The sequence below is a fragment of the Astyanax mexicanus genome, chromosome 1 (genome assembly GCF_023375975.1).
Source record: "Astyanax mexicanus isolate ESR-SI-001 chromosome 1, AstMex3_surface, whole genome shotgun sequence".
In the NCBI taxonomy this organism is placed as follows: Eukaryota; Metazoa; Chordata; class Actinopteri; order Characiformes; family Acestrorhamphidae; genus Astyanax; species Astyanax mexicanus.
The window spans coordinates 43,668,421-43,687,500 of NC_064408.1; the positions used below are offsets into that span (position 1 = coordinate 43,668,421).

A 19,080-nucleotide genomic window follows, 5' to 3' on the forward strand; every position below is an offset into this window, starting at 1 on the left:
TATAAGGCCAACCTTAAAAATGATCCTGGCATGATCTGCTTACTAGGGTGGCCGCATATGAGTGTATCTCTTTTTTTTGATGGGCAGAATGAAACAGTACTATACGAAATGGGATAAATTTCTTCAGTATATTAATGATACTTAAATAATAGCCATGCCTCAGCCTTCCTGTGTTTACAATACATGCATATTTTTCTTTATGCCTCTTTTTTACCCCTATCTGACATACAGCCTCATTTGTCTTCCTCTCCCCCCTTGAATTTTATTAAATTTTTTCCTTTTCTATTGTTTAGTCAGAATTTTTGTTATGTATATTTGTTGTTTCTTTTTCTTTTAATGTGCTTTGTATAATGTTATTATACTGCTTTAAAATTCAATAAAAAGTTAATCACAAAAAAATAATCACTAGAACTCAACAAAACCAAAAAACATAAAAAATAAACAAGTGAATCATCTAATAAACTTTTTTATTAATATAAAATAAAATATCAATTTATTTTATAATCGACGAGTTTGTGATTTTTACTGTCAGACTCAACAAAATCTTGTATCTTGTTGTTTTGTATAATTTTTTTTCTAGATAACATTTTTTGGTTATGAAGATGTATTGTGTTTAAAAGAGAGTCAATAAAGAAAAAAAATATTTTAATATAATATAATATAATTTAAAGAGACAAAAAGCACACACACTCTCACACACAGCTCAGACTACAGTGTATCTCACAGGTAAGAAACCCCCACCACCCAGAACATAAAACAAGTGCAGAGATAAACATTAACACAGTTTAACTGAATTAAATCTGAAATCAACTCAAATCCAGATCTAAATCTAATCTGCAGTCTAACTCACTCATTACCCGACTCTGATCATAAACCCAGTCACAGATCTGATCCTGACCTGAAACTAAACCACACAAATGAAAGTGTTCAGTTACAGATCAACTAAATAATCAACTAAAAATCATCACCAGTCAAAAATCACCAGTCCACCAAAATAACACCTATAACCTCTAACTCCTCCATATAAACCCATTCTAACCCCCCCCAAAACAACCCCTCCCCCCTACAGTGTCCCAGAATAAACACACATTTCTATTCTTAACACAATTCTTTTCTGAATCATCTGAACTACTTTCACTTTATTGTGGATCACAAAACCTAACAGATGATTCATAATAATTAATCCAGACTCCAGCGTAGAGGGGCTGAGTGAATGTGGTGTGGACTGTGTGTAGGAGGGTCATTGTATCAGAGACGCTGTAGAAGGACAGAGTTCCTGCACTGTGATCCACATACACTCCTATTCTGGAGGATGGAGGAGCTGAGATCTTAGTCTCAGTGTTGTTGTACCAGAAAGAGAGAGAGGGAGAACACTGCAGACTCCAGGACTGATCATTGTGTCCAAACAAACACTCTTTATTCTGTCCTTTCCTGCTGATCCCTTTATATGATACTGATATGTACACATATCCCGCAGTACTGCTCCACTCAACCTCCCAGTAACAGCGTCCACTCACACTCTCCTTACTCAACACCTGACAATAACTGTCAAATCTCTCTGGATGATCAGAGTAACTCTGAACTTTATCACTGCTCTTCACCACTCTGTTGTTCTCAGACAGACTGAGATACTGATTTACTGTGTTTGGATCCAGAGTCAGTCGACAGAAATCTGGGGAATAAAAGAGAAAAAAAGTTTTTTATTTACTTCTTCTTTACATAATAAACATTGATATTAAAGTTGAAAATGTTCTTTCTTGTATATTTATTCAGTGTTTAAAGATCACTGAGGTTTTTATTTCTACTTACACTGTAGAAAGTCTCCTCTGGTCTTTGGTTCTGAGGGTAAAATCATCTGAACTGCTGAAACTGTGGAAACAGAAACCAAATGATCCAACAGAATAAATGAAGAAAACTCTTTATTCAGAAAGAAACAGTTACAGATATATAATCATCTTTCAGGTTATAAAAATATTTTAAAGATTGTATGTAAAAAAAAAAATATCTGAATTTGTTACATTTATATTTTTTCATATTTGTATTTTATGATTATAAAATCTGTTATATGCAGTTTATTGTTCCTCAAGAGACTCAGACAGAAGTTGTGCTTTTCTAATAGACAAAATGTCTCTGTGTAACTTTTGTTAGTGGTTTTTAAACACCTGTAATAAAGCATTAATAACACTGTATAGCTGCTGCAGGTGAGCTGGAAGCTGATTGGAGAAAAGCTCTGGACTCTCTATAGAAGCCCTGAAGAGATTCTTATTAAATGATTAAAAATAAAGAAATTTAGAGTAATTTTAATATTTTATCCATCAAAACTACATAAATTCATCTTCTATTCATTCTGAGTAATATTGTGGATTTATGTTAATCAGGGTCACATGATCTTCAGTGTGTTTCAGATCAGATCTCCTCCTCTTACCCTGTGGAGAGATTTTACTGAATTCCTTCCTGCAGAATTCCTCCAGCCGCTCTTTCAGATCAGAGAGAGATTTCCTCACTCCATCAAATGAGAGATGATGATGATGGACAGTGATGCTGGATGAATCTTCACCTCCAGAAGAGACACTCACAGACTGGAATCTCTACAGAGAGTGAAAATAGAGCTTTACTTTACAGATCTGTAATCAATAGGTAGTAATGAGGTAATACTGTGGTAACAATTTATAGAAATCTGTAAAATAAAGATCAGTTTTCTTGTTGTTACTAAATAATAGTTTATTATTTAATAAAATGGATCGACAGTAAAAACATGCTGTAAATCATCCTTTAAAAGAGTATTTCCATTTTTTATAAAATAGTCAGTAAATATGGTAAATTTGAGTCATAACTGAGCATCTGTTATTCATAATTATTACATTGTTAGAAACATGATGTTCATTTGCTCTATTAAACGTGTATCAGCATATTACACTCTTTCTCTCCAGTGAATGTGAGGTTTTATAACATTGGGGTGATTTTCCTCATAAACACTGCAGCAGTTCTGCTGAAATGATTCTGTATTGAAGCTGTAAAATATTAATTTACCTGTTTCTGCTGTTTCTTACCTTTAATATCTTTAAATGATCAGGTACAGTAAATCTCACAAACACATTAAGAGGATATAATTAATGATGATAATTTACAATATAAAAATAACTTCTTTCTTTCATGTTTCTTTATTATTGTCTCTCTCAGCAGCTGATAGTATCAGTTCTTCAAAATGATGAGAATAACTGAACTAAAATATGAGAATTAAGCTTTATCATTAAATGCTGTTGGTTTGGTTGATTTTCTTGTCTTTCTTTTGCACATTATGCAGTAAAATCTGCTGATTGAAGACTCTTGAAGACGCTGATTTCACACTGAAGTTCTTCTCAATGTTTCTTAGAAATAGAAGAAAAAGAAGATAATAATTTGCAGTAATAAATTCCCTCTTTTACTACTTAAGGACTGAGAAACACAGACTAAAATAAAATATTTATTATCTCATTATTAAACTTTATGAGGAGGAGTGTGAGAATGTTTCTGAGGATCAGGTGTTTCTGTAGATCAGATCAGTGTTTGTTACCTGGAGGAAGTGGATGTGATCCTCTGTGTGTGAAAGCTGCTCCAGCTCAGTGTTTCTCCTCTTTAGATCAGTGATCTCCTGCTCCAGCTGCTCCAGGAGTTCTTCAGCTGCACTCAGTTCAGTCTTCTCCTGATCTCTGATCAGCTCTGTTACCTCAGAGCGCTTTTTCTCAATGGAGCGGATCAGCTCAGTAAAGATCCTCTCACTGTCCTCCACTGCTGACTGTGCAGAGAGCTGTTAGAACAAACACAGAAGACTCAGTTCATCTATCACTCCATGGTTGTGAGTGGAGGAGAGTCTAAATGAGGAGTTAAACAGCTGCTCCAGCTGATCTCTGCTTAACACTCACTTTAAGACTTTCCACAGCCTGTTTCACCTCCTGCAGCTTCTTCTCTTTCCTCTGGATTCTCTGCTGGAAATCTGTCAGCATGTTCTTTAGTTGTGGCTGTAAGTAAATAAACTACATTTCAGTGTTTATGAATGGGTGTTGGGCGTGTAGTCTGAGAGCTTTAGGACTGTGTATGATAATCAGAGATTTTCATGGTGTAGAAAAAAAAAGAATTAGAAAAAGCTGCAGAAAATATGACCTCTGTTATGTTACATCATTTCCTGTGATTCTGCCTGTTAAAGTCTCGAGCCCTGCTCTCAGAGTCTTATTATGTAGACTATATTCACTAGTTTGTAGAAATTAGGGATCATGAGGAGCATATCTTGTGATTAACATCAGGGTTCTGATTCAGACCAGCAGTCGGGATGATATCTAAGTTTAACAAACACATTCTTACCACTTTAACAGTTCTACTCTTACTCTACTTCCCTTTACAATAATATTTCAAACTAAACTCTCACCTGTTTTTTTATTCTTTCAGCTGAAGCTGCAACTGAATCATGACCTTTGTGTTCATCCATCGTACACAAATAACAGATGCAGCTCTGATCAGTACGACAGTAGATCTCCATCAGTTTATCATGCTGAGAGCAGATCTTCTCCTGCAGCTGTTTGGAGACTGTGATCATCTTGTGCTTTTTTAATGCAGGAACTTCATAGTGAGGTTGTAGATGAGTCTTACAGTAAGAGGCCTGACACGTCAGACAGGACAACGTAGCTTTACGTTTCCTCCCAGTACAGAAATCACACTCCACATCTCCAGCTCCAGCGTAACAGTGAGCAGGAGAAGCAGCTCGGACTTCTGTCTTCTTCAGTTTCTCCACCACTTCAGCCAGCATGTTGTTTCTGCGTAGAACAGGCCTCGGAGTGAACGTCTCTCTGCACTGGGGGCAGCTGTAGACCCCCCTGTGATCCTCCTGATCCCAGCAGCCATTAATACACACCATACAGTAACTGTGTCCACAGGGAATAGTTACTGGATTCTTCAGTAGATCCAGACAGACTGAACAGCTGAACTGATTCTGATCTACAGAAATACTGGACTCCGCCATTTTCCTGCTCTCACAGACTGAGAGAAACAGAGAGAGAGAGAGAGAGAGAGAGAGACAGAGAGACTTTTGTTTTCTCTGAATTGAGTAGGAGTGTCTTCCCGGTTCTCTGTTTACTGAAGAGTAAGACAGAGTGAAGTAGATAGAGAGAGAAAAGAGGAAGAGAATGAATAACAGAGGAGGAGATAGGTACTGTCTATGGTTTTATAATTCAAGGATTCATGGATTCAAGGAGATTTTATTGTCATTTCACATCATGTGGTACATGAGGTATATTCCCATGGTCCAGTTTACACCCAAAGAGCAAAAAGACTAAATAAAATTTAGGATGGAGCATCCTACACCCAAGCACCTGTAGCTGTTGACCACTTCCTCCGCAGATCCTCCAATGTGCAGGAGGAGGTGGGCATGCTGGCTCCTTCTGAAGTCCACAATCATCTCCTTCATCTTCTTTACATTGATGCAGAGGTTGTTCTCTCTGCACCAAACCTCCAGGTGTTCCACCTCCTGCCTGTAGCTGGACTCATCTCTGTTCGTGATGCATCCAACCACTGCCGTGTCGTCCTCAAACTTCACAATATGACAGCCTGGATGGAGAGGTGAGCAGTCATATGTGAGCAGTGTGAACAGGAGGGGGCTCAACACACAGCCCTGAGGGGAGCCAGTGCTGAGGATTATTGTGGGGGAGGAGATGTTGAGAATCCTCACAGACTGCGGCCTGTTGCTCAGGAAGTCTAGGACCCAGTTTCAGAGGGAAGAGCTCAGTCCAAGTGAGGAGAGTTTATTTATCAGGGTTTGAGGAATCATGGAATCATGGTGTTCATCCTTCAGGACAGCAGTTCAGTGATGGGAAGAATGTGTAGATCAGTAAGTCTCTAGGTTTTAAATACAGTACATCCCATAATGTTTGGAACAAAAAACACCTTTTCTCTCTGATCCACAGTTTTACATCTCAGTTCAAACCAGTCAGTTGTGATTATTTTAACACATTCTGAACTGGTCTCAGACGGACTGGTCTCAGAATGTGGAACGGGTTTCTAAATTCATTATGAACAAAAATGACAGAGGTGAAGATTTCACTAGTTCTAGATAGAGCTGTACAATATTAATAAAAATGTATATTCAGATATCAGCCATTTCATATCCTGATAATGATGTATATCATAATTGAGCACAACACTCGCTCTTGTGTGTGTTCACAAAATCAACAACTCCTCTGTCTCAGTCGTTCACCAGCACCATTACGACTGTTCACTCCAGAAGCAGCACTCCACCAGCTGAGTGCGGTTTTTAACTGCAGGTTTGAGCTGAAAGTGGAGAGTTTGTTCTAGACATCAGCTGATGGACCACACCCACTGACACCCCTGAACCACAGCAAAAAACCCTACGTCTAAAACAATATTATCATACTGGAAGAGCTCACTATTAACAGCTATTATCACTATTATCAGTCAGAAAAATTCACTCTACCCTTATCAGTGGAGGCATGCTTAGGAAGAAGGATTAGAAATTTAAGCAAAGCACCTTGAGGGGAAAAGAACAGATATGGTGAGAGTTAACTTTACCATATTTTATTCTGATTTTAATATTTAGCTGCTTAAAAACACCCCATGCTAGTGATTGTTTAGCACACAGATTTACTACTCGTGGTGTAAAATAGCAGATTTAAGAATTCTGCTGTTTGAGAATTAGACAGACTCTCCTGATACTTTAAAGACAGTGAACAGCTGGTGAGCATGATCACTACTAGACATGAATCTAACAGTCTGATTATATGATGCACAGAATTATCGTAGGTTATTTTCTTCCCTCAATTTAGTAGATAGATTATCACGGTAGAATATTCAAAACTGATTAAAAAGAACATTAAACTATTGTGATTCATTAAATATGATAAAAGTGAAAACAGAACAGATCTGTGTTTTCTTATCATGTTAATATAAGATATTACAGGGTTTAGTCATATTATCATATTATCAGCCCGATTGAAGAAAAGCTGCACTAATTGTTCTAGTTTGTTTCTTTAACTGACTCTCAGGCAGGTAGCTAATATAAACATTACCTGTATATATTGTTGCTAGTCTACCTGCTGCTAAATTACACTATATGTACAAAACATGTAAATCTAATTTATCCAGTGTAAATCATCACTTAATGCCGTCTTTTTTCTTTTCTTCTTGTTCTTTTTTCTACTATCTTTTTCTGTCTTTCTGATGGATAACTTTTATGTTTAGTTTCATATTTTGCCGGCTGCAGGAATCATGAACCTGATTGGCTACTGTCAGTAACTAGTGTGATTCTAATAACAGTGTTGTAATTTCCTGCAATGACAGTAACAGAATTTAAAGGGGTGATCAAACAGTTTCTCATTGTATTTAATTCATAACCAATCATTGTCTGGGGGCACCAGATCAGCTCGGGGCAATAGGCATTTGATTGGTTTGCCTGCCTTGTTGAAATGGGCCTAACTTAGATGTGTTTTAGAGGGGCTAAATTTTTAGGAAAAAATGGTATTTTAATAAAAATATTAGTATTTTTATTTTAATTTTACATGTTTTAAATAATTTAATATAATGTATATTTTAAATCTTAAAATCCTAAAATCTTATAAAAATATTCAGATGTTGAATATCAGGCTTTATAACATTTAAAACTTTGTTTTTGATTGGTTATAGATAGCTGTGAGTCATTGTTAGACTAGAAGTTACCTGTAGATTGGTGCTGTGTCTGTGGGAGGAGGAGAAGACTGATCAGAGATGAGAGAGAGAGAAAAGGAGAGAAGAGAAACGCAGCTGTTTTGTGTTTAAATGAACAGTAAAATACCTCATATTTATCTTACTGTAAATTCAGAAGCATTAGAATGTGGAGTGAAGATCCTGTACAGATCACTGACCCGACAGACAGACAGAGATAAGTAAATCTTCTCCTCAGAGTAAAGAGTTCATCTGATTGTAGGACAGTGATTAGCAGGATGCTGATCTACAGATCCTGAGCTGGAGTTTACTCTCCTGCTGAACAGAAGCAGCAGGACTCCTTAACTTTTCACTGGTGATAATTCAAGTGAAGACTTCTGAACTGATGGGTGCGGGTCGAGGACACCTGAACTCACAAGAGTGTTTTTAACCCCTACAGACCACATGGAGGACCAAGAGAACCTTCATTCACCTTTTAATGACCCATTTAATCATCTAAAACCGTTTAAAACACATTAATTAAATGTAAAACGTTGCACAGTGCAGCACTAGTCATTAGTTCCTGTTCAGTCTCTGTGTTTTCTATCAACTACAAAACAGTGTTATCAAGTGTTACACGTTACTGTAAATGATCAACTTCAGCTTAAAGAGTTCAATCTGTAACTTGATTGTTTACGTGTTGGATATTAGTGAGCTGTGATTGGTGAATCCAGTAACTGAGCTGCTTTATGCTTTTATAGAATGATGTCATGGGCAGTTTGTGAAGGAGGATTTAAAACAAATAATACATAAATATATTTTTTATTTTTACTTTGACTTTTATTTGATGTCCCACCCAATATTAGAAAAAGGTGGATTTGTCTCCCCCAAAAATAAAATGGTTTCGCTCAGATCAGCTGCACTATTAATAAGGAGACAGGTGACCGCTGAGTAAATGGGAAATCTCTTAACGCCAATCATGAAGCCGGTTCAGGAATTAAGTTCCGCCTCTCAATAGAACCAGCCAATCAGCTTGCTGGTTTTGCGGCGTGCGCAGGAGAGTGGTGGGGGCGAGCCTCTCCCCCACTGTGAGATTAAGCAGCGTGATCGGGATGCAGAAGATGATTTTAAACCAGGTATGAATATACAGCGATTTTTCTAACAGAAAGGTAATGGTAGGCTAACCATGTAAACCATGTAAACTGCTATGTTTCTGATAGCTGGTTAAAAATGCACTAATCAAAACATACCAACTCTGCGCTTAATAAAATACAGCCTGTGACAGTCAGTTAGCTTAACTTTGGAATTAGCTTATTTCAAGAAAAACAAAACTATATAATGTTCAGCTTACCCTGTACCTGACTAGCTAATAACTATTTCATTTTCATTCATTTAGATAACTAGTCAGCTAGAAGCTGGATGTAGGGGATAGACAGAATTTAGTTCAACACTGGGTAATGTTGGTAGTTTAAAGCAGTTTCTTAACCCTGATCACTGCCCTTAATATTGTTTTCCACCAGATCCAACTGATTAGCTAATAAACAGTCCTTTACTGAGTTTACCTGTTAAAATCTCTTAGCCCCCTATGGATCATAAATCAATCATTGTGTATGTCCAGCAGTGTATTAGACACATCATACCATCACTTACTTTATTATGTGCATGTAAAGCAGAGGAAGCTCTACAATATGCAGAACAGTGGGAGTATGCAGTAGAATATGTAAGAACAGGGTTAAGAAACACTGATCTAATCTGACTTCTGTTCATTTGTAGTTTACAGTAAGAACACATGTCCTGACGTCTAACGTTTATATTAACTTCTGACAAAAATCCCTATGAAACGTAAAGTTACATTCTTTTTCATAAAGGGACACCATCATAAGAAGTGCTTTCAGTAGAAACAATTAAAAGTGCGGGACACAATGCTAGTCAGTTTGGAGAAAATGTAAATATACAACATACAATACATAATTAATATTAATAATAATCAAATCTGTTATATTATTTTAAATATTAGGTGATAACTGATCAGTTTTTGTGCTATGTATATAATTCAGACCTTTCATGTATATTTTTTTCTAGCAACAGTAAATGTGGGGTAACATGTTTAGGTTGTAAAATTACCTTTATTTGGATGTAACTAATAATAAATACAGAAAACAGAAAAAAATGATTATTTAGGATTAAAAGTAATTCCGCAAATGAAACTATAGGGTGGGCTTTGGTTCATATTAGCAAATGTGTCCCCCCCAATATCAAACCCGCTCCTACGCCCTTGGTTACGCCTGTTTCCCAAAAACTTCTTAGTCTCTAAAGTTAGAAATCAGAGTTAAACACTTCTTCACTGACTCCACCTGATTCCACTGCACTAGAAAAACACCACCAGTTAAAATCTGAACCATTTACATACATTTTCTCATTACTATACCAGAAAAGTTTCACAAGAGAAATATTTATTATAAACATCTGTGTTTATTATAAAAACTAAAATATATAGTGCTTATAAAGCCTATAAAAATGCATTTCATAAATTTAATAATTTAATATGTCTGATAATATAATACACGTCAATCAAGATAAATTATTCATGTGAATATAAAATATCTATAACACAACAAAGATAAGATTAAAATATTTTTAACCTTAATATCTAACAGTACATGTAAATGTTCAAATTATTAGTATTAGTATTAATTCATAACATTGTTAGAATAAAATATAATCTAATATAATAAAAGTAGCATCTATTTACACAGTGGGTTTATTGTGTTAATAATATTTAAAAATGTCTGTCTCTGATTATCTGGTGTTAAACCAGGGATTTAAATATAAAACTGTTAAACTACATACATTAATGCTTACAACTGAACTAAAGACCTTCACAGGGTCACATGACCACACAACACAAGCAAATTTTATTTTGTTGGCCGTTGGATGTAGTTTATGTTATGGTGACTTTTTCTAAAAATAAACATATATATAATATATATAAATGTGATTTTTGCTGTTTTTTTGTAGAACTGTGCAAAAAGACATTTCTAAGTCATTATGAATGGATCAGAATCCTCTTATGTTAAGAATGAACTTCAGAAATACGTAACTTATGATGAAAATGCACAAAATTTAAGAATGTTTTTAAAAATGAAATTACAAAGTTTTTATTTCTCAACCCTCTCAGCCTGATCCTGAATCTGAGTCTCTCCTGGATTAAAGTCTGTAATCAGACTGAACAGCTTCTATCTGCTCTTACTGAGAGTAAAAATCACATGTTTAGATTAATCTTCACTTTTTATTCTAAATAAATATAATGCAAAGAAAACACATCATTCTAGAAATCAGATTCATTAACATGATTAAAACAGATCAGATGATAAATAGGAGTTTCTGACTGAAGGGAGAGACATGAATATTAATAATGTAAATAACTAGAACTCAAGAAAACCAAAAACATAAAATATAAACAAATGAATTATCTCATAAACTTTTTTATTCTTAAAAAATAAAATATAAATTTTATTTTCTAATCGAAGAGTTTGTGATTTTTACTGTCAGACTCTTTAGTTCAATTGTTTCATTATATCACTGTCAGAACAAAACCTTGTATCTTGTTTTTTTGTATCTAATTTTTTCTAGACAACATTTTTTTGGTTTCTGAAGATTTATTGTGTTTTAAAGACAATAAAGAAAATAAAAATAAATTTAAAGAGACATAAACCAGAACATAAACCAAGTGCAGAGATAAACATTAACACAGTTTAACTGAATTAAATCTGAAATCAACTCAAATCCAGATCTAAATCTAATCTGCAGTCTAACTCACTCATTACCCGACTCTGATCATAAACCCAGTCACAGATCTGATCCTGACCTGAAACTAAACCACACAAATGAAAGTGTTCAGTTACAGATCAACTAAATAATCAACTAAAAATCATCACCAGTCAAAAATCACCAGTCCACCAAAATAACACCTATAACCTCTAACTCCTCCATATAAACCCATTCTAACACCCCCCCTACAGTGTCCCAGAATAAACACACATTTCTATTCTTAACACAATTCTTTTCTGTATCATCTGAACTACTTTCACTTTATTGTGGATCACAAAATCTCACAGATCCAGAATCATAAAACCAGACTCCAGCGTAGAGGGGCTGAGTGAATGTGGTGTGGACTGTGTGTAGGAGGGTCATTGTATCAGAGACGCTGTAGAAGGACAGAGTTCCTGCACTGTGATCCACATACACTCCTATTCTGGAGGATGGAGGAGCTGAGATCTTAGTCTCAGTGTTGTTGTGACAGAAAGAGAGAGAGGAAGAACACTGCAGACTCCAGGACTGATCATTGTGTCCTAACCTGCATTCATTACCCAGTCCTTTCCTGCTGATCCCTTTATATGATACTGATATGTACAGTTCATAACCCCCAATACTGCTCCACTCAACCTCCCAGTAACAGCGTCCACTCACACTCTCCTTACTCAACACCTGCCACCAATAATTAAATCTCTCTGGATGATCAGAGTAACTCTGAACTTTATCACTGCCCTTCACCACTTTGTTGTTCTCAGTCAGACTGAGATACTGATTTACTGTGTTTGGATCCAGAGTCAGTCGACAGAAATCTGAAGGATAAAAGAGAAAAAAGTTTTTTATTTATTTCTTCTTCACATAATAAACATTGATATTAAAGTTGAAAATGTTCTTTCTTGTATATTTATTCAGTGTTTAAAGATCACTGAGGTGTTTATTTCTACTTACACTGTAGAAAGTCTCCTCTGTTCTTTGGTTCTGAGGGTAAAATCATCTGAACTGCTGAAACTGTGGAAACAGAAACCAAATGATCCAACAGAATGAATGAAGAAAACTCTTTATTCAGAAAGAAACAGTTACAGATATATAATCATCTTTCAGGTTATAAAAATATTTAAAAAGATAGTACATAAGGAATTACTGAAAAATGAAAAAAAAAGATCAAAATTTGTTACATTTATATTTTTTCACATTTGTATTTTATGATTATAAAATCTGTTATATGTAGTTTATTGTTTCTCAAGAGACTCACACAGAAGTTGTGCTTTTCTAATAGACAAAATGTCTCTGTGTAACTTTTGTTTAATGGTTTTTAAACACCTGTAATAAAGCATTAATAACACTGTATAGCTGCTGCAGGTGAGCTGGGAGCTGATTGGAGAAAAGCTCTGGACTCTCTTTAGAAGCCCTGAAGAGATTCTTATAATATGATTAAAAATAAAGAAATTTAGAGTAATTTTAATATTTTATTCATCAAAACTACTTAAAATCATCTTCTATTTATTCTGAGTAATATTGTGGATTTATGTTAATCAGGGTCACATGATCTTCAGTGTGTTTCAGATCAGATCTCCTCCTCTTACCCTGTGGAGAGATTTTACTGAATTCCTTCCTGCAGAATTCCTCCAGTCGCTCTTTCAGATCAGAGAGAGATTTCCTCACTCCATCAAATGAGAGATGATGATGGACAGTGATGCTGGGTGAATCTTCACCTCCAGAAGAGACACTCACAGACTGGAATCTCTACAGAGAGTGAAAATAGAGCTTTACTTTACAGATCTGTAATCAATAGGTAGTAATGTGGTAATACTGTGGTAACAATTTGTAGAAATCTGTAAAATAAAGATCAGTTTTCTTGTTGTTACTAAATAATAGATCATTATTTAATAAAATGGATCAGCAGTAAAAACATGCTGTAAATCATCCTTTAAAAGAGTATTTCCATTTTTTATAAAATAGTCAGTAAATGTGGTAAAATCAGAGTCATAACTGAGCATCTGTTATTCATAATTATTACATTGTTAGAAACATGATGTTCATTTGCTCTATTAAACGTGTATCAGCATATTACACTCTTTCTCTCCAGTGAATGTGAGGTTTTATAACATTGGGGTGATTTTCCTCATAAACACTGCAGTAGTTCTGCTGAAATGATTCTGTATTGAAGCTGTAAAATATTAATTTATCTGTTTCTGCTGTTTCTTACCTTTAATATATTTAAATGATCAGGTACAGTCAATCTCAGAAACACATTAACAGAATATAATTAATGATGTTAATTTAAAATATAAAAATGAATTCTTCCTTTCATTTTTCTTTATTATTGTCTCTCACAGCAGCTGATAGTATCAGTTCTTCAAAATGATGAGAATAACTGAACTAAAATATGAGAATTAAGCTTTATCATTAAATGCTGTTGGTTTAGTTCATTTTCTTGTGTTTCTTTTGCACATTATGCAGTAAAATCTGCTAATTAAAGACTGTTGACCAACACCATTAAAATGAACTGGATTTCACACTGAGGTTTTCAGCTTCTCAATGTTTCTTAGAAAAAGATTAACATCATCTGCAGTGATAAATTCCCTCTTTTACTACTTAAGGACTGAGAAACACAGACTAAAATAAAATATTTATTATCTCATTATTAAACGTTATGAGGAGGAGTGTGAGAATGTTTCTGAGGATCAGGTGTTTCTGTAGATCAGATCAGTGTTTGTTACCTGGAGGAAGTGGATGTGATCCTCTGTGTGTGAAAGCTGCTCCAGCTCAGTGTTTCTCCTCTTTAGATCAGTGATCTCCTGCTCCAGCTGCTCCAGGAGTTCTTCAGCTGCACTCAGTTCAGTCTTCTCCTGATCTCTGATCAGCTCTGTTACCTCAGAGCGCTTTTTCTCAATGGAGCGGATCAGCTCAGTAAAGATCCTCTCACTGTCCTCCACTGCTGACTGTGCAGAGAGCTGTTTTATACAAAACACAAAACATTTATAAAAACTGACTGTAAAGCATGGTGGAGGGAGTATCCTGGTTTGGGGCTGTATTGCTGCATCAGGATCTGAACATCTTTTGATTATTGATAGATCATATTAATAATGAATGTAAATGTGTATCATTACAGTTAACAGGAGAATTTAAGGGCTGCAGTTCATGATCTTAATCTGAAGAGATGTTGGGTAATGTAACAGGAAGGTGAACGCTGCTGAAGGGGATCTACAGGTTATTAAATCTGAGTGTTGCTGTTTCTCCACACTCTTCATTTTAACTGTAGATGAGTTACTTCTCATTGGCAGTGTGTCTGTACACTGAGTGTGATGTGAAACAGCTGCTCCAGCTGTTCTCTGTTCTCTTCTCACCTTAAGAGTTTTCACAGCCTGTTTCACCTCCTGCAGCTTCTTCTGTTTCTCCTGGATTCTCTGCTGGAATTTCTTCTGCATATCTTTCACTTCACTCTGGAGAAACAAGGTCAGCTCTTTATGAAGTGTGAGAGAGGAGGTGAATTATTAATCAGAAGATTGAAGTTTATTGTTTCTGTAATGGACTCTGGTACTGTCTGTAGTTTGTGTTGTGAAGCTGAAGAAAGACTGGTAGAAGGGTGTTGGCTGACTAAACCAGTCTCACCAGTTTACATCAAATATAATCTCAATGTTTCTTTCTCTGAACTCATTTACTTTTACCTGATCAGACAATCAGTAAAGAGCACATGCTGAATATTACAGAACTAGAAATTAATTCAATTTAAAATAAAACTGAATTTCTTACCTGTTTCTGTGTTCTTTCTGTTTTAGCTGAGACTGTATCGTGACCTTTGTGTTCCTCCATCGTACATAAATAACAGATAAACTGTTGATCAGTACGACAGTAGATCTCGATCAGTTTATCATGCTGAGAGCAGATCTTCTCCTGCAGCTGTTTGGAGGCTTTGACCAGCTTGTGCTTCTTAAAGGCAGGAGACTGATAGTGAGGTTGGAGATGAGTCTCACAGAAAGAAGCCAGACACACCAAACAGGACTTGGTGGCTTTGAGTTTTCTCCCAGTACAGAAATCACACTCCACATCTCCAGCTCCAGCGTAACAGTGAGCAGGAGAAGCAGCTCGGACTTCTGTCTTCTTCAGTTTCTCCACCACTTCAGCCAGCATGTTGTTTCTGCGTAGAACAGGCCTCGGACTGAACGTCTCTCTGCACTGGGGGCAGCTGTAGACCCCCCTCTGATCCTCCTGATCCCAGCAGCCATTAATACACACCATACAGTAACTGTGTCCACAGGGAATAGCTACTGGATCCTTCAGTAGATCCAGACAGACTGAACAGCTGAACTGATCCTGGTCTAAAATACTGACCTCTGCCATTTTCCTGCTCTCACAGACTGAGAGAGAGAGAGAGAGAGAGAGAGAGAGAGAGAGTGTGTGTGTAAGTGAGTTTCGTTTTCTCTGAAATGAGTAGGAGTGTCTTCCTGGTTCTCTGTTTACTGGAGAGTCAGACAGAAGGAGGTGGAGAGAAAGAGAGAGAAAAGAGGAGGAGTTTAGGTCTATGAAGCTTTAATCCCTTCTTCAGGTCAGCAGTTTGATGATGAGAAGAATAGATCAATAATAGTTCAATTCAATTCAATTTTATTTATATAGCGCTTTTTACAACAAAGGTTGTCACAAAGCCGCTTTACAGGAAAAACAGGTCCACGCCTCTTATGAGCAGCACCACAGAGATGCCAATTTTATGGTGACACAGTGGCAAAAAACTCCCTTAAGAGGAAGAAACCTTGGAAGGAACCAAGAACCCATCCTACTCGGGTTGACCCGCTCAGTACAAACAAACAAAAAACAAATAACAGAACAAAACAGTACAGAGAATTTATGTGAACTATGGCTAATATAACAGGTACTAATTTATGAATATAAGAACTATAGGGCACAAACTATAGAGCTATGGCTAATACAAAAACAGATACTGAGTGTGTTAATGTTAATCAGTGCAGGGTTGCAGAGCCGGAGAACAACACAGCGGGCTGTGGAGAGCCAGGCTGGGAACATCAGGAACAGGGCATCTCCATACATGTAAAAGAGATAGATAGAGAAAACAGAAAGGAAAGAAAGAGAAACAAGAAGCAGGAGTTAGAAGGGTTGTGTAATAATTCTGATGAGTAGAAGGACAGGGCTGATTCCTGAAAGCTGGACCCACAGACGGACACATCCAGGAAGACCGGCCGGCCAGGCGTCTCAGCACATGTGAGAAAGATAGAGAGAGAGGGGAGGGAAGAAAAAGGGGTTAGAATGTTTTTTATAAAACTCTGCTGGAGTGGGATGGGCTCTTGAAAGATCAATAAAGCTCAATAAAGCTTTAGGTTTAAATACAGTTCTCTTCTTAATGTTTGGGACAGTTAGTTAAGAGAGAGAGAGAGAGAGAGAGGACTGTGTTCACACCATGTTCTGTGTTTTTAGTTTGGTTTTAAATCTCTTATGTTAGAAATACTATTAGAACTATTTTACCTGCATGTTTCCTGCAAGTTTGTTTTAATGATTTTAACTCTTTGTTTTAGGGATGTGTTTTGTTTTTAGGTATTTTTCCTGCAGTTTCTAACTTGTGTTATACTCTACTGTGTTTAGTTTCCGTTTTAGTTATTGTCCAGGGAAGTTTAGTGTGTTTAGCTTTGGTTTGGTTATTCTCTATCTAGTTATTCTGTAACTCAGAGAACAGAAGTGGGTTATGTTTTGTTCTGTTCTTTTCTTTGTTGATGTTCAGTTGGATTCTCTCAGTGTGGTTTTTTGAGAAAACAGCAAGTTTTATAATGTGTGACTCTTTTAAAAACTTGATTAAATGAAGATGAAGCTCTCTTACCTTGTCCTCGTTTCTTTTACCTGATTTTACTAGTTTTATTAAAATATGTTACACATTATTGATTCCACAACTCCTGAACAGAAGAGGAATCATAACAATATTCAAATCTAATAAGTAGAAGTAAAGGTGACAAGCATTTAACTGAAAGATATATTCAATTATATTTCAGAAATAAATGTTTATCCCTGCTCCCATCATACCGCACCACATTCTTCCACATCCAGTAGAATATAAATTTTCTCATTCTCTGCTGCATGTATTTCTATATTATAACAGTCCTTAAATTTCTAGTTAGTCAATTAAAGTTTGGTATCAGTTTTACACTGTTAACTCCAGACAGCTTTCTGTTCAGTCTGCTTTCAGCTATGATCCAGATACATGTTCAGAAAACAGGTTCACTCTTGTTTTTAAATAAACTCAGATGTGTTTTTCATATTTGATTTTTTACAATATTACAAATATATAACAACAAAAATATGTATTTATTTTACAGTATGGTTAGTATTTAAACATACAGTAGCTGGGAGGAGATTGCAGGTTTTAGTTTGGAAGTATAGCTGCTGTAAAAACATGGAATATATTTTATTATGATTCATTATTAATCAAACTTTGAAATTCTTTTTCTAAACCACTGATGGGATTACCTGTGTTCTTCTGCTATCATCAGTAACATCACATCAAGCAGTGTTCATCAGTGATGGTATAGTTACTTTGAAAAAGTAATCCGATTACTGATTACTCCTTTAAAAAGTAACTTAGTTACTTTATGGATTACTTGATTTTAAAAGTAACTAAGTTACTTTACAAGTTACTTTATTAGTTACTTTCAGCAGCTGCAGACACCACCTCCCACTGCGGCGCCGCCTTAACATAAACACTATAACCAGTTTTGCCAATACTCCCTTTATTGAAAATGCATTTTTAACAGCAACAATTTATCTCTATTAAGTTGAACTATTTCCTAAAAAAATAAAAATAAAAAATTAACTTCACATAAATATTTTTTAATAAAAAAATTAATATGGTCTTTCTTGATTTTACTAAACATAAATACTTGTTTTTATAAAAAATATATAAAATAAAGAAAGTCTTTCTTGACCTGACATATTTAACACTGTAAATCTGAATATTGAACTTGTTGTTCTCTGCAGGGCAGCAAGGAGTGGTTTTATAAAACAGAACCGTGTATATGGTCTAGACCAGGGATCACATATTTGCAGACTGGGGTCCGGGTCCGGACCCAGACGTTGTCCAATACAGACCCATACCGGACCCAACTACTGAGAAGGATTTAATTCTGACAGTGTTCATTTAAAGCACCGGAAATTTGTGGCAGACCGCTGCCCTGGCTAGTGAATTGGGACGCGGCCGCAAAAAAAACGCCTTTATAAAGAGATACTGGCGAAACCCGAGAACTGGCGAAAAACGAAAACGGGCGGAAACTAAAGACACGCCGAGCGCGAGAGAGAGAGACAGGGGAGAAAGCGAGACGCGTGTGATTGGGGAAGAGCGGAGGGGGAATGGGTAAGGGAGCGGTGTCTGTGTGTGTGTGGAGGAGATGAGGTGGAGAGAGAGAGAGAGAGAGAGAGAGTAACGCACAGTGACTTAAATAAGTAACTTTAATCTGATTACTGGATTGGAAATAGTAACGCGTTAGATTACTCGTTACTGAAAAAAAGGGTCAGATTAGAGTAACGCGTTACTAACCCAGATAGCCAGCGACTTTGGCCCGGAGTCGTTTCTAAGTCGGCACTGCTGGTTTAGCGTCGCAAGCAGAAAAA

General features: G+C 36.1%; 3 protein-coding genes across 4 annotated transcripts in view; 1 reads left to right on the forward strand and 2 right to left on the reverse strand.

The window, feature by feature from the left end:
* The window catches only part of LOC125782604 (tripartite motif-containing protein 16-like), a 132,413-nt gene extending 127,420 nt beyond the window's left edge, over window positions 1-4,993 (reverse strand). Inside the window, exons 1-6 of one of the 2 annotated variants that reach the window (XM_049467138.1) lie at window positions 4,403-4,993; window positions 3,903-3,998; window positions 3,554-3,787; window positions 2,426-2,588; window positions 1,810-1,869; window positions 1,159-1,672 (exon numbers count right to left, since the gene is read on the reverse strand). In XM_049467138.1, coding sequence (XP_049323095.1) covers window positions 1,159-1,672; window positions 1,810-1,869; window positions 2,426-2,588; window positions 3,554-3,787; window positions 3,903-3,998; window positions 4,403-4,993 — 1,658 coding nt within the window. The remainder of the gene's footprint in view (window positions 1-1,158; window positions 1,673-1,809; window positions 1,870-2,425; window positions 2,589-3,553; window positions 3,788-3,902; window positions 3,999-4,402) is intronic. The other variant, XM_049467142.1, reaches the window with a different exon arrangement.
* LOC111190048 (polyunsaturated fatty acid lipoxygenase ALOX15B-like) overlaps window positions 1-19,080 on the forward strand; it is a 153,587-nt gene that overhangs the window by 77,222 nt on the left and 57,285 nt on the right. The gene's annotated exons all lie outside the window — the stretch shown is intronic.
* Window positions 11,134-15,980, reverse strand: LOC111197494 (tripartite motif-containing protein 16-like). The gene is made up of 6 exons (XM_049467211.1): window positions 15,229-15,980; window positions 14,823-14,918; window positions 14,196-14,429; window positions 13,059-13,218; window positions 12,424-12,483; window positions 11,134-12,287 (listed from the first exon to the last, which is right to left on the reverse strand). The coding sequence occupies exons 1-6, from the start codon at window positions 15,814-15,816 to the stop codon at window positions 11,755-11,757; spliced, it is 1,671 nt and encodes a 556-aa protein (XP_049323168.1). The 5' UTR covers window positions 15,817-15,980; the 3' UTR covers window positions 11,134-11,754.

Coding starts and splice junctions, on each gene's coding strand:
- LOC111197494 (XM_049467211.1), bottom strand. CDS start 15,816: ATGGCAGAGGTCAGTATTTTAGACCAGGATCAGTTCAGCTGTTCAGTC. Junction 14,919..15,228: donor CAGAAAGAACACAGAAACAG/GTAAGAAATTCA, acceptor TTGTTTCTCCAG/AGTGAAGTGAAAGATATGCA. Junction 13,219..14,195: donor ATCACATCCACTTCCTCCAG/GTAACAAACACT, acceptor CACTCTCTGTAG/AGATTCCAGTCTGTGAGTGT.